This window comes from Bos javanicus, chromosome 7 (assembly GCF_032452875.1).
Source record: "Bos javanicus breed banteng chromosome 7, ARS-OSU_banteng_1.0, whole genome shotgun sequence".
NCBI classification, from domain to species: domain Eukaryota; kingdom Metazoa; phylum Chordata; class Mammalia; order Artiodactyla; family Bovidae; genus Bos; species Bos javanicus.
This window is the reverse complement of record NC_083874.1, coordinates 19,219,846-19,233,846: the sequence shown is the minus strand read 5'-3', so window position 1 is coordinate 19,233,846 and position 14,001 is coordinate 19,219,846. Positions and strand designations below refer to the sequence as shown.

General features: G+C 57.1%; 1 protein-coding gene and 1 long non-coding RNA gene across 3 annotated transcripts in view; one reads left to right on the top strand and one right to left on the bottom strand.

Moving 5' to 3' along the window:
* The window catches only part of SEMA6B (semaphorin 6B), a 30,450-nt gene extending 20,538 nt beyond the window's left edge, over positions 1 to 9,912 (bottom strand). Inside the window, exon 1 of one of the 2 annotated variants that reach the window (XM_061422594.1) lies at positions 9,695 to 9,912. Coding sequence is in view for 1 of the 2 variants with exons in the window: in XM_061422591.1 (XP_061278575.1) it covers positions 7,583 to 7,616 (34 nt within the window). In the remaining variant the exon portion in view is untranslated. Of the gene's footprint in view, positions 1 to 7,582; positions 7,618 to 9,694 lie in introns of those variants that run through there. The other variant, XM_061422591.1, reaches the window with a different exon arrangement.
* Positions 9,913 to 12,344: 2,432 nt separating this feature from the next.
* Positions 12,345 to 13,569, top strand: LOC133250850 (uncharacterized). The gene is made up of 2 exons (XR_009737441.1): positions 12,345 to 12,699; positions 13,452 to 13,569. It is a non-coding gene; the product is annotated as an uncharacterized LOC133250850 (long non-coding RNA).
* The last annotated feature ends 432 nt before the right edge of the window (positions 13,570 to 14,001 follow it).

The following is a 14,001-nucleotide window of genomic DNA, read 5'->3' as shown; positions in this document are numbered from 1 at the left end:
TAAGCGTGTCAGAGTCTGTAAACTGGGCACCCCTTCATGAACGTGCTGCCTGCACCCTGCTATTGCTGGCTTTCTGGCTATGAAATGTTTCCAAGGACCCCAATTAACTGTGGATAGCAGGCTGGCCAAGCCTGTGTCTACCCACTCTCCCCACCTGCTCTGTCCAGTCCTGCTGGAGGGTTGGGGAAACTGAGGCTGGGGATGAGAAAGGATGGACAGACAACGCTGCCAGACAAAGAGCCCCGGGGTGGCCGCTTAGTCTCTAGAATCTTGTGGCCCAGACTCAAATTTGCTCTCTGCCTCTTACCAGCCTCCAGACCTCCAGGGGTCACTCCCCCTGTCTCAGCCTTGGTGTCCCCATCTATAAACCACCAGGGGCTATAAATCTGACCCTAAAACACTGCTACAAGGATGCAGAGACATCTAGAACAGACCGTCCTACAGAAAACCACGTGCACGTACGTGTGGGTTTGAATCTCCTGGCGGCCACATTCAGAGGGTGCAATTCATTTTAATAATATGTTTCATTTAACCCAATAGATCCCAAGTCTTGTTATTTCCACCTGTAATCGACATGTGGATGATGAATGAGACATTCTAAATTCTGCTTCTGGTACTTAATCTTTGGAACCCAGGGTGTGTTGTATATTTATGGCACACCTGGGCTGGGACTGGCCACACGTGGCTCCGAGTCATATGTGGCCAGTAGCCGTTTTGACAGCCCAGCTGGAGATAAAGGGCTGAGCTAGGGACTGGCACTTAGTAAGCTCAGAGTGGGCATCAGTTATTATTATCATCGTGTTATAGCTATTATGCAAAAATATCCAGGGAATTCCCCGGCGGACCAGTGGTTAAGACTCAGAGATACCACGGCAGGGGGCATAGGTTCGATCCCTGGTCGGGAAAATAAGATCTTGCAAGCCACGTAGCATGGCCAAAAATAAAATAAAGCTTCTAAGAAATTTTTCTTAAAATATCCAATTACATTCTGTGTTCCAATTCCATGCTGGAGCATCTAGCCACAAGGTCCACTGGAATAAGCCAGCGCATAGGGAGGAGCAGCCTAGGCTCTCTCTGCCTGAGCAAGGAAGTTCTACTTTCAACCTCACCCTTGTCTTCACCCAACCCCACCAACTTGGGAGCGTCTGTGGCCAGCTCTGGCTTTCTGCACCCAAATTGCAAGGTATTCATTCACTCATTGGATGAGCAATTATTGAGTGCCACTTGTGTGCCAGACGCAGAGAATGATAGGAGAGTCTTGGCAAAGGGGCTGCTTTGCCTGTGGTCAGGGGAAACCAAAAAGACAAAAACCTGGAGACTGGAACCCTTAAAGGCACGGCAAGAAGATGCTGGCAGGTGGAGAGGCGACCATATCTTAAGAGAGGACCCCTGGACGAGACCTGGAGCCTGAATTTTCCCGTCTGTAAAATAGGGCACTTGGCACTCATGTTTGCTCTCTGTGAAATGACCTTGCTGGGTGACCTTGAGCCAGCAACTCACCCTCTCTGGGCCTCTCTATACCACAGCAGGTAACTCAGTGACCCCCGGGCCAGGCTCAGAGCCCCTGTTTCTCCATCTGCTGCGGCAAGGATGGGGGCAGGATGGTCGTCTCCAGTTCCATAGAAGGAGCTCCTGTCAGCCCGGCAGCCCCAGGATTCCAGCTCCGGGGCCCAGCGTCCCCGGGGGGATCGAGTAACCCGGCCAGGCAGCCGGGCCCCTGCGCCATCCAGGTCTAGTTACCGGCTCCACTTACAGCTGCCTCCTCCAGCTGCCTCTGTCGCCCCCCCCGGCGCAGTCCAGCCGGGCTCTGGGGCTGTCTAGGAACTTGGCAAAGCGGCCAGAGGGAGTCCCCTGGGGCCTGGGCCACGGGGGCGTTGAGGAGAGAGGACCCCCCACCCTCAGTGCTCACTCCACACCCGTTAACTCACCTCTCCCCAGCCCAGAAGGTGGCAGTGCAGCCCCTTCGTCCTCAGCCCTCCTCCCTGTGTTCTGGGTTCCCGGAGTCTCAGTTTCTCCATCAGAGAACAGAGCGTGATAACCAGCCCCAACGGGTTATCGTGATGGGTGAATAAGCCACATGTAATAGGTGCTCTGGACTGCTGTGCAGCTGAGGGTTACATCTTCCCCTCTCTGGCTTTGCTTCTGCCTCTGTAAATCAGGGATGAGAACATATGACTCCCCGGGGACAGGGGGGTCTAGCGCACAGTAGGTGCTCAGCAAACACTGGCTGAATGAATGTCCCACAGACAGGCCCTATTTATGAAAGAGCTACACAGATCTGTTGATTCCAGACTTCCTGAGCACTTACTGTGTGCAGGCATAGCCGGGGATTCAACCCTGACCAGGACCATGCACAGAATCAGGCATGCAGTGGGTGCCCAATTAATGCTGAGCATCTCCTTAAAGAAGATGTGTTTAGAGTACCTGAGCTATCTCCCTGCTGCACAATTCAGCAGCCCAACAGAGCAGGGATTTAAGCTAAGATTTTAAGTTAAAATTTTTTTTAATTAAAAAATTATTATTATATCTTTTGGCCATGCCTTGTGGCAGGGAGCATCTTAGTTTCCTGACCAGGGGTCGAACCCGAGGTCCCTGCATTGGCAGTTCTGAGCCTTCACCAATGGGCTGCCAGGGAAGTCTCTTAAAGTAAGATTTGATGAAGCCCCTACTGTGTGCCAGCTGCTGGGCCAGGCTCTTTGAAGGTCTGAACACAATTCCTACCCAAGCCAACTCTATGAAGCAGCATCATTATACCATTTTACAGGGGAAAAAAACAAAGCTCAGAGAGGTTAAGACACTTGGCCAAGGTCACACAGCACAGAAGGGTAGAGTTGGGATTTGAACCCAGGCCACGCGGCTCTACCGCCTCTTGCTGACATTTCCTGAGCGCCCACAATGTACCATCTGTCAATAAGGCTGCACAGTCTAACTGCACATTTTGCAGATAAGTGAGCAGAGACCCAGAGAGAGGCTGCCCTTGTCCCAGGCCACTCAGGGAGCCGGGGGCAGGGGAGACCGGGTGGCAGAGGCAGGACCTCACGAGGGGGACACAGATAGGTCCTCAGGGCTCCAGGCCCAGACAGAGAAGGGGGGACTCCTGGGTAATTAATTTTAATCACTGTTTGGAAATTGGGCCGCCAGGAGGCAAATCGGAAGCAGCAACTTGTAATTAGGAATGGGGAAGGGGAGGGCTGCTTTCTCGGGGAGGCGGCGACCATTCTGAGGAGATTAAAATGTCATTTTTACCCAGCGGGTAATTAGGGGGCCTGGGAGGGGGCCACTCGAGGAGGCGGGAGTTCCTAGGGAATTCAAGATGGGCTGTGGATTTGGGATCAGGAACCCACAGATGCAGGCTCAGAGCCAGCCTGGGGGCAAACAGACCCTGGTGTCAATCCCAGTTCGGATGAAACAGAAAAGTCAGGTCCTGCTCTTGGGGTCCAATTTTAGGGGAGAGAGGGGAGTAAGAGTCGCTCTAAGGGGCTCCACTGTAGGGAGAACAGATCTGGTCACTGCCCTTGAGGCCCTCAATCTGGAAGAGAAGATAGTGAGCCTGGCCCCCCTCACTTGGGGTTCTGGGAGCCCTCTTCTCCCCCAGGCTGATCCTCCCTACCCCAAAGTCCTCCAGTCACTGCCCTTCCCTAGAGGCCCTGTCTGGGAGGCCCTAGGGATCCCCTGTTGAGATGGGACAGGAAGGGCAGGTCTGGAGCGGGGACACTGCTGAGTGATGGTGGGCAAGAGACAGGTGGGACCGTGCCAAGTGCTGCTGGGAATGGAAGACCTGGCGAATGAACCTGAAGAAGACAAAGGCGGGAAACAGGTCCTGGGGGGAAGACCTGGGGGTCACAGTGGACCACAAGTCCTGGTGAGTCAGGGCTCAGGAATGGTGGAGATGCTGGCAGAGTGACGTGGGTTCTGGGGGGGTGGGGTTTGAGAACTGTGCATCAATAGAGCAAGACAGCGAGGGGCAGGGGCCCCCGTTTTGCTAGGTGGCCTCAGGGAATTTGCCAGCCTAATCTGAGCCTCATTTCTTCCACACCCTGGGGCTTAGACATTCGAAGGGGAGCAATAGCAAACATTTTTGGAGCACCTATTGTGTCCCAAGCTCTGTGCAACGGGCTTTGCAGAAAGTACTGATGGGGTAGGTAGGAGGGGTTTCCTCACCATTTTATAGGTGAGGACATTTAGGTGGCCCAGAGCAGGCAGGTAATATGCCCAAGGTTGCACAGCTACGAAATGGCCAGAGTGGGTTTTGAACCTAGCCCATATGGTCCCAATATCACACTTAACCACAGCACTATGTGCTGCGCTGAATTTAAGCTCAGTCGTGTCCGACTTGTTGCGACCCCATGGACTGCAGTCCTCCAGGATCCTTTGTCCATGGGGATTCTCCAGGCAAAAATACTGGAGTGGGTTGCCATGCCCTCCTCCAAGGGATCTTCCCAATCCAGGGATCGAACTCAGGTCTCCCGTATTGCAGGCAGATTCTTTACCACAGGAGCTACCAGGGAAGCCCACAGTGCTACATGCCCCTAGAGAAAGAGGCTCTCAGCCCCTCTGCACATCTAGAAAGTCCACCATCTACTCTGACCCACCTACTTTTCCTCTCTACTGCCTCACCCCGGCTGTTCCCCATCCTTGCTCCCCTGGACCAGCGGAGTCCCTTTCACCTGGTCCCCCAGCTTTGGCTGCCCACAGTCTGCACTCTCTGCAGTGACCAAACAGCATCCGTGAGCACCGAGGCAGGTCCTGCCCCCTCCTCTGCCCACAGCCCTTGGGGCGCACACCTCCAAAAGTTCAAGTACTCCCTACAGCCCACGAGGCCCTGCACAATGTGCAGGGGGATCTTGTCCCCTCCCTGCCCTTCCCTCCTCCCTCTCTCCCCCTTGCTCACTCTGCTCCAGCCGCACAGGCCTTCTTGCTGTTCCTCCAACAAGACCAGGCACAGTCCTGCCCCAGGGCCTTTGCACGGGGTGTGCCCTCTTCCTGGAATACTCTTCCTCCAGTTCTCTGCAGACTGGCTCCTTTTCATTTTCCAGGTCTCAGCTCAAACGTCACCTCCTCAGAGACACTCTCCCTGACACCATCAGCTGAAACAGCCCCTCCCCTCTCAGCGACACCATCCAGTGTCACTGTCCCCAGGGCACTTGTTATATTTGATTTACTTTCTTTCCCAAGGTAGTAGCCATGTTCCCACTGGGTATGAGCTCAGCAGGGCAGGGCCTGCTTGGCCTTGCTCATTGCTGGGTACCCAGCACCTGGCACATAGTAGGCACACATAGTAGGAGCTCATCTGTCAGCTCGTGGAATGAAAGCCAAGACCCCACACCTCCAATGAGATCAGGACCAGAGGCCACAAGTTCCTGCTTTTCAAAGTAATTTCTTTTTCTAGAGTAAGAAAAGAACAGGACCAGGCCTGACATTGTCTGCATCCTCTTGTTTAAATGCTCAACCTTCAGGGAGAGAGAATAGCATCTGTGTCTCACAGATGGGGAAACCGAGGCTCTGAGAAGGGGCATGAGTGAGTGAGTGAAGAGATGGATGTTGTGGCAATCTTCAAGGGCAAAAACTCAGACAGGCTATCTCAGCTGCCCCAGGGGACACTGACTCGGCCTTCAGGAAAGGGAGAAGGTTCTGAAACTATCAGAAGACATGTGGCCTGGTGAACTCCTACATATCCGTCATAGTCCTAGCTGCAATGTCCCTCCTCAGTACATCTTCTCTGACCCCCACTAGGCAGAGACAATTTTCCCTAGCCCCATTTTGCCCCAACTCTGATCCCACGTAGCAAAGAGGGCCAGTGTCTGCCTATTTCCCCTCCTTGAGCCTGGACGACCCTTGAGGGCCAATCAGACACTAGAGTTAAACTTTTTCTTCTGAGATCTCAGCATCACCTGCCCAGGGCATGGCACAAGGAGCCTCTGGGAGCATCTGTTTAGTCACTTGTCTCCCCAACTGCTTTAGACCAGGTCTCTCCCAGGGCCCTCCTGAGAACCCACGAACCCACAATTCCCTCTGGGATCCTGCAGTTGGGAAGTTCTCTCCTAGGTCTGCCCTTGGAAGGCAGGCTCAGCCTGGGACAGGATGCATCCTGGGAAATGTAGTCCTCACTAGACTGGGCTTCCCTCCCAGCAGGCCCTGGGGCTACCACCTTTGGACCCTGGGGCCAGTGAAGGAGCTTCAAGGGTGGCTGAGTGGGGGCGGGTGCCCTGTATCACTGCCTAAAGAGATGGAAGAGGCGTCTTCAGCCTCCCAAGTCACCTCCTCAGCACATTCTAATGACTGCCACTTCGTTTGGACATCCCTCAAGGGCAGGTGATGAATGACTGTGATAATAAGAGAGAATTATGTGGCTCAGGCCCAGACCTCTCAGGCCACACATCAAACCCTGGCTGTGGAAGCCAAACCTACACCGATCACAATGGCGGGGGTGTCTAGCGCGGGGATCTGAAGCTGACACCTAGATATTAATAATTTGACCACAGGATGTGGGGCAGGTGGCAAGGCTGTCTTGAGCCTCAATGTCCCTGCTTCTGCTAAATGAGGTCCCACCCACAGTCAATCCCAATCACCACTGGGTCTTGGATGAATCAGTCTGAGAATCTGCAGTCCCTGAAATGGCTTAGAATTTTGGAATCACTATATCCTAAACATTTCCCCAGCATTCTGGAAAAATGGCTGCCTAACCCTACTTGCTTGCCTCCCTGGACGGGTGACTCTGCACCCCTCTGAGAAGCCCACTGAGTTTGCAGGAAACTGTCTCCTGGTAGCTACCCTTCCTCATATCTGCTCAGGGTCTGAAACTCTGCCCATTCCTCCCTCTGCTCTACAACCTTCCATGGCTCCCTACTGCCCTTAGGATAAAGCCTGCTCCTCGACTTGGCATCCACGGCCCTGCCACCTCTCAGGACTCATTGCTCATTGTAGCCCACCCTTTAAATAGTGCAGCCATTCAAGGGTCCCCCAATACATCCCTCTGTGACTTTCCCTGCCGCTCTCTCCACCTGGAATCAGTGTCCCCCTCTCCTTCTGGCAACATCGTTCAAGCCCAGTGCCAGTATCCCCTCCTCCAGGCAGCCTCCCCTGCTTCCACCTGTCCTGATCCTGGCTGAGTCCTTTCTGGGTCCCCATCATCACCTGGCAAAGGGCCAGGCACACAGGACAGGGCCAGCCACACCCCGGGGTCAGCTAGGGACACTCTCCTTCCCAGGAGATAGGCAGCGACCGGCACGTCCTTCAGACCCCGGGGACCCAGCTTACCTGTCCTGCCAGCTGACGTCAGGGTCACCTTTGCAAGGACAGTTTGATTTCTATCTTCTTGGTCCAGCCCCAGCTCACCCCAGCAACTCCCCGCTCAAGCCCTGGGCAGCCAGTGCAGATGCCAAAGCCTCCTAGTATCCAGCCCAAGTATCCAGCACCTTCTTTCCCCAGTGGACAGAGGTGAATAGTCCCTCCCTGGTGACTCAATACCTCCGCTGGGAAACACCTTCTCACCTCCAAGTAGAGAAGGTGATAGGAACATGAGGCCCGTGGGTACTTAGCCCTCGCAGAAGGCAGGTGGGGACCAGAGGGAGAGGTTACATACCCAGGGTATTCCGTGGTACATCTCTCTGCCTCATCTCCTTCCACTCAGGTCCTAGAACCAAGAGCACTTTCTGGGGCGACTGCAGCCCAGAGAGGGCTAGTGACCTGTCTGAGGCCACACAGCAGTACCCCTCTTCTCACGCCCTGGTCTTCTCTATGATGCCTTTTTTTTTTTTTTTTTTTGAGAGGGGTGGGGCGTTGGATCCTCCAGGTCTAATGTCTGCCCTGCACAGGTCAGTGGGGTGGGGGTGGGGGAGGGGTTTCCAAGGAAACCTTTGGGCTGGTATTTTGGGCTTCAGCTGATATGGGGGTTCCTCTCCCCCTTGACCCCACCTAGCAGCCCCAGCAGCGGAGGGGACTGGCTTCCGTCTTCACCCATCCTGCCACCTCCCTGGGCCTCAGTTTCCCTGTCTGTTCGGGGAAACAGGTCAGCTCAGCAAGTACATGCTACAGATTAATGAGCCTCCTGCCAGGCTGCCACCTGTGGGATATCCAAGGGGGTCTCCTCTGAGCCACAGGAATCCACAGTTACCTTCCCAAAGAGCTCAGGACCTCCTCCCAGGAGAATCCTGACCCCACCCAAGGCCCCCAGCTGCTTTCCCATACCCCATACTCTGTCTATACAGAGTTTCAGCCACCCCTCAATTACATCCTAAAATTTCATCCTGAAAGACACCATATCTACAGGGATGTGGAAAAGGGGCTAGCCAGCGTCTGTAGGGAAGGGGACGCTGCAGGGGTACTGAACTTTGACTTTGAAGAGAACACTGTACCCCTTGAGAAACTGAATGAGCCCAGAAACATATAAAGCATTGCAATTTTGCAAACTGGGGGCCCTTCTGAAACCCCAGCCATTAGTCCCCTCTTCCTCCTTAAATCCCAAAAGAGACCCCCAAAACTAGAGGGCCCAATCCCCTAACCTCCAGCCCCAGTTCCCCTCCAGTCCCAGAGTCAAAGATAACAGCCTCAGGGGGAGGATGTCAAAGACCTCAGCCAGGGGCTGAGGGTCTGGGAGTCACCCCCAACCCCAGGACTCTTGCAAATACTCCTAGCTTCAGCGTCTACACGACAGGTCAGGGGCAGAGCACGGGGGGTGCCTATGGCAGCGCCCCACCTAGGAGGTGCCCCAAACCCAGAGGGCAACCTGAGGCGGGACAGGGGTTGCGAGACCTCCCTGGAGCCCAATCAGCGCCCACAGGAGGGGGCCACATTCGGCGCCCCCACCCCTCCCAGCGCACTGCGAGAGAAAGACGCTTTCTTTGTCCCTTTGTCAGCTCTTGGGGGGGCCCCGAAACATGGGCCCCCACTGCAGCGGCGGGGTGGGGATGATCCGGACCCGTTTACTCTCTCCCCCCCGCACCACGGCCCCTCCCCCGCGGCCCCAGCCCTGGGCTGCTTCTGGGCCGGGCGTGAGGCTGGAGAGGGCTCAGGGGCGCCCAAGGTGCCACGGATGGACCGTGGAGTGGGGCGGAGGGGCCTCGCTTCGCCAGGACCACCGCACCGGCCCCTCGACTTAGCGCTCAGGGCTCCGCCCCCCAACGCATCCCCCATCCCCGGCCAGCAGGCCCCCTGCCTGCCCTGAACACCCCAACCTGGGCCCCAATCCAGCTCTCCAGCGGCGCAGCCGCGAGCCCCCGTTATTGTGCTTTCTACGGCGCCCCCCATGGACAAAACCTCCACCCTCTGTGGTACCGACAGAACCCCCATTATAGCTCCACATACAGGCCCCCCGTCAACAATCCAGCCCCCCCCAGCTGCGGTGCAATTAGACACCCCCATTACGGAGTCTCATTCAGAGACCCAGGCCCAAATCCAGACCCTTCAAAGCGTTCAGACTGGTCCCCCATTCTATTGCTCCATACTGCGACCCCCCGAAAATCCAGCCCCCTCCCCAGTTGCGTTGCCGACAGAACCTCCCGTTATAGCTCCACAGACCCCCCCTCCCCGGCCCAATCCATCCCCCTCCCAGTGGCCGGGTCCTCAGGCCCCCCCATCATAACGCCTGACCCGGCCACCTCAGCCAACAATTAAGGCCCCCAGCTGCGTGCCGACAGACACCCCCAGGATAGCGCCTCCCCAGCCCCCCTTCTTGCAGACGCCCCGGGGCGCTTACCTCGGAGCCGCGGCCGCCGCGAGTGCGCGGGAGGGAGCGCGAGGGCGGGAGGGCGCGGGTGGTGGGGGGGTCGGTGCGCGCACCTGTCCCGGCCCGGCCGGCTCAGCCAGGCATCCCGGGGTGGGGAGGGGGGCTGGGGGCGCGCGCTCTCCCCGCCCCCGGGCCCGCTGCGCTGCGCTGGGGGAGGGGGCTCAGCCCCGGCCCCCGGCGCGCTGGCGTCGGCTCCGGGGGGGGCGCTGCGCGGCGGCCGGACCGGGGGCGCGCCGCGGCCGCATCTCCTCTGCCCGCCGCGGCCGCCGCTGCGACTCGCGACTCGGCCACCTCCGCCCCCCCCTCGGCAACCCCCCCTTACCGAGCCGGGCCGGAGCCGCGCAAAACCTGGCCAGGAGCTTGCGCGGCGCGGAACGGAGGGCGGAGCTGGGTGGGCGGCCGAAGGCGCTGGGGGCAGGGCCGGGGGTGCGGGTGGAGGAGCGACCCAACAGAAATCACTCTGCTTTGGTCCCGGTGGAAGGTCTAATTGCCGGTCCCCTCCCCAATTTACTGCCCGGGTCCACTCTGGCCGACCTGCATCCTCAGGATCCACCCTCTGTGAGATGCCGGAGATGACCGGGAGACTGCGGTGTCAGGAACCCAGAGGGGCTACGTGGCCCTCTTCATTTATGAGGTCATTTATTCAGTCCACAAATTATATTTAACAACCCTCAATAGGCACGTAAGGAAACTGAGGCATGGGAGGCGTCTTGTCCAAGGTCATCCAGTTAGAAAGTGGCTGAACTGGGGTTGAACAGAGCAAGCTGGCTGCAGAGACCATGGTACACAGCCCTGGAGGCTGTCTTCCATCCCAGCGCCCAAAGAAACCTGACCAAGAAAGAGATTGGGGGTGGGGGTGGGGGCTGCAGCGTCCCCATAGCGGGTGGAGAGCACTCCTGTTCCCTGCCTTTGGGACTCCAAGACAAACTGGTCTTTCTGTTTCAGAGACTGCCCGGGGACCTCTGTGCCTCCCTGTGACCTCAGAACAGCAGGAGCCTTTGAGCACCTCAGTGTCCCTCTCTGTCCAAGAGGTGCTCAATGAAAGTTTGACCACTCTGCGTGGTTCAGATGGTAAAGAATTCACTTGCAATGAAGGAGACCAGGGTTCAATCCTTGGGATGAGAAGATCCCCTGGAGAAAGGAATCGCTACCCACTCCAGTATTCTTGCCTGGAGAATCCCATGGACAGAGGAGCTTGGCGGGCTACACAGTCTGTTGTGTATTTATCTAGTGACATCTCTTGCACACCTGCTGAGTGCTTATGGTAGATGCATAAATGGCATTGTTCAGTCTTCAAGGCAATCACACGAGGCTCCCATAGACTGGGCACAGAGAGATCCACCAGCTGGCACAGGTCTGCTTGCCTCTGGTTCAGACACCTTCGGTATGTGTGTCTTACCCAGGGCATCCAGAAGTCCGGGGGCTCAGGCAAGCTGTGTGGCTTCCAAGTGGTGCACACACTGGGACACTAGATCCTGGGCCATCTGCAGCCTCCCTGACATCCATGGAGACAACCCCATCCTTCCAGGCCCCAGGCATCTGCCCAGGGGCCGTCCTGGCGACCACAAACCTCCGCCAGCAGCCAGGCCTTCCTGCCAGTGGTTTTACTCTGACCAGCTTTCCGGCTGAGCCAGAGTCCCAGGCAAATCAGCCTGCACCTGCAGCCATTCAGACTTGATCCCCTTGCATGCTGGGGATACTGAGGCCTGCCTTGCAAAGGGGATGGGGGACAGGCACCCCAGCTTGGCTTCCAGGCTCTGCATTTTCCTCCCACCTCTGAACCATTCTTGGCCCAACTGGGATCCTCTACAAAACCGTTCCTTCAATGAACATTGATTATCTACTGTGTGCCAAGAGGAAAAGGGGATACAGAGGATGAGATGGCTGTATGGCATCACCCACTCGATGGACATGAGTTTGAGCAAGCTCTGGGAGTTGGTGAAGGACAGGGAAGCCTGGTGTGCTGCAGTCCATGGAGCCGCAAACAGTCAAGTACAACTGAGTGACTGAACAACAATTTTGTGCCAAGTACTGAGCTGAGCAGTCAGCAAGGCAAACTGGCTCATGCCTACAGTCTAGGAGGGGAGACAAAAGAATCTGCTGGAGAGTTCAAGGTATAGATAGATGAGGGCGTTGAGCGGCCCAGGAGGACTAGGTGACCTAGGGGCCATAGAAGGACCCTGGACAGATTTGACAGAGCACACGAGGTGCAGGGGGTGGTGGGAAGTCAGGCGTACTACGCAGAGGGACGAGCCAGGACAAAAGGCCCTGAGGGAGGCCCCACCCCCGAGGCCCGGCTCAGCTGCCACCCAGGCTTCAGCACTCATGAATGAGTCTTTCAGGCCCTGGACGGGGGCAAGGTCAGACTTGGCTGCTCCCTCCCCCGCCCTGGGCTCCTGACTGTCTGAGCCTTGACCTGGAAGAGGGTGGCAGGAAGTTCACAGCTTGCCCTCCGGGTGAGCCAAGGAGGCCCAGGGAGGGGGCAGAACCAGCAGCGTCCTCACAATTGTGTGACACTGAGCAAAGCCCCGCCCCTCCGGGCCTCAGTTTCTCAGGCCAGGTGGGTCAGCGCGGCGCTCCAGTCCAGCTCCGACCCAGGAGAAATCCAGCGCGGGTTTTGCGGGTGCCCGGCGGCCACCAACACCTTCCTCCCTGGGCGTCCCGGCCGCGGCCCCGGGTCCGAGGGGTCCCGGGGAGACCTGTAGTGGGTCAAGCGGCCTTTGGGTTCCCCGGGATGGGCTGAGGCTTATCCCGGCCTTAGTGCCTAGCGCCTGGGGGTGCTGGGAAACCCCGCCCTGCTGCGTGCGCACCCCCAATCAGCGCTCCCCATCTAGCCGCCCAGCTGTGTGACTCCGGCTGTCCCTGCCCCTCTCTGGGCCTCGCTGGAGCCTAGCGGCTGGACTGAGGCTCTCAGGGGGGTCAACTGGGTCCAGCCCCCTTCCTGGAGCGTCCCAGCCTTGGTTTCCCCTACTCAGGTCTGGGCCCTCTTTTAAGCCCAGGTTGGGGGTCGTAGGTGCTGGGTCGCGGCCCCAGCCCCGGCTAGGGCCTGGGAATCCCCCGGGGGCTCGGAAAGGGCAGCTCCGATTGGCTGAGGCTGCCTGTGACGTCAGGGCCTCCTCGACGCCCCCTCCCCTCAAGGCACGTGGGGGTGGCCGCCGCAGGGGAGGGGCTCGGGGTCCGGGCGGATTCGGGGTGTCCCCCTAGTCTGAGCCGGCAGCTGGGCAGCGCAGACGCGATTCTCCTCGGACAGATTTTTCACTCGTCCCAAATCCCCCTCCAGCCCCCCCCAGAACGGCAGCTGTTCCGGCGGCAGATGCGCTGGCTAAATCCGCCCAGCTGGTCCTTCCGCAGACCTAACCAACCTAGAGCCCGTGAGGGGGTAGGGGTGTGCGTGTGCGTGTGCGTGTGTGTGTGTGTGTGTGTGTGTGTGTGTGGCATGGCCTTGACCTATCCCTGCCCCTTGCCCTTTGACCCCTGCCCGCTGCAGGCATTTTGGGGGACTCCTGTCCTCAGTTTCAAAAGCACTCCTGGGGCCCTGGGGCACCTGGTGCCCAGAGTGTGGCTCTTTCCCGAAATGACATAGCCACCCCTAGGCCTGCTGCCTGAAAATGACCCATATGATGCATATAGTAATTATTATAATGAAGAGTTAAGTGCTTACTGAGCACTTACTATAAGTAGCCCCCTGATTCTAGAGCCTGACTACGTTTTTTTATCCCATTTTCAGGTGTGGAAACTGAGACCCAGAGAGAAACGACTTGGCCACTCACATAGCCGGGAAATAAAGCTGGAATTTGAACCCCATGCTTTAAAAAATTTTTTAATTAAATTAATTTCTTTCTTTATGGCCATGCTGGGTTTTTCTTAGAGCACAGGAGCTTTTCTCTAGTTGCCGCCAGTGGGGGCTACTCTCTCATTGAGGTGCTCATGCTTCCCATTGCCTTGGCTTCTCTTGTGGAGCACAGGCTCTAGGGCACGTGGGCTTCAGTAGTTATGGCTCACAGGCTTAGCTGCCCTGTGGCATGTGGAATCTTTGTTCTGAATCAGGGATCGAACCCGTGTCCCCTGCATTGGCAGGCGGATTCTTAACCACTGGGCCACCAGGAAGGTCCTGAACCTCATGCTTTTAATCATTTACAAGGACTCAGGGACCTCCTAGCTTGGAAGTTTCTTAAGGCAAGTGACTTAGGGTCCCTCATTTGAGGTGATCCCAAAGAGGGTCTTGATGACTTCCTCCTCACCCTCTGCCTGCGCACTGCTGAGCCTGACTTTGTTGC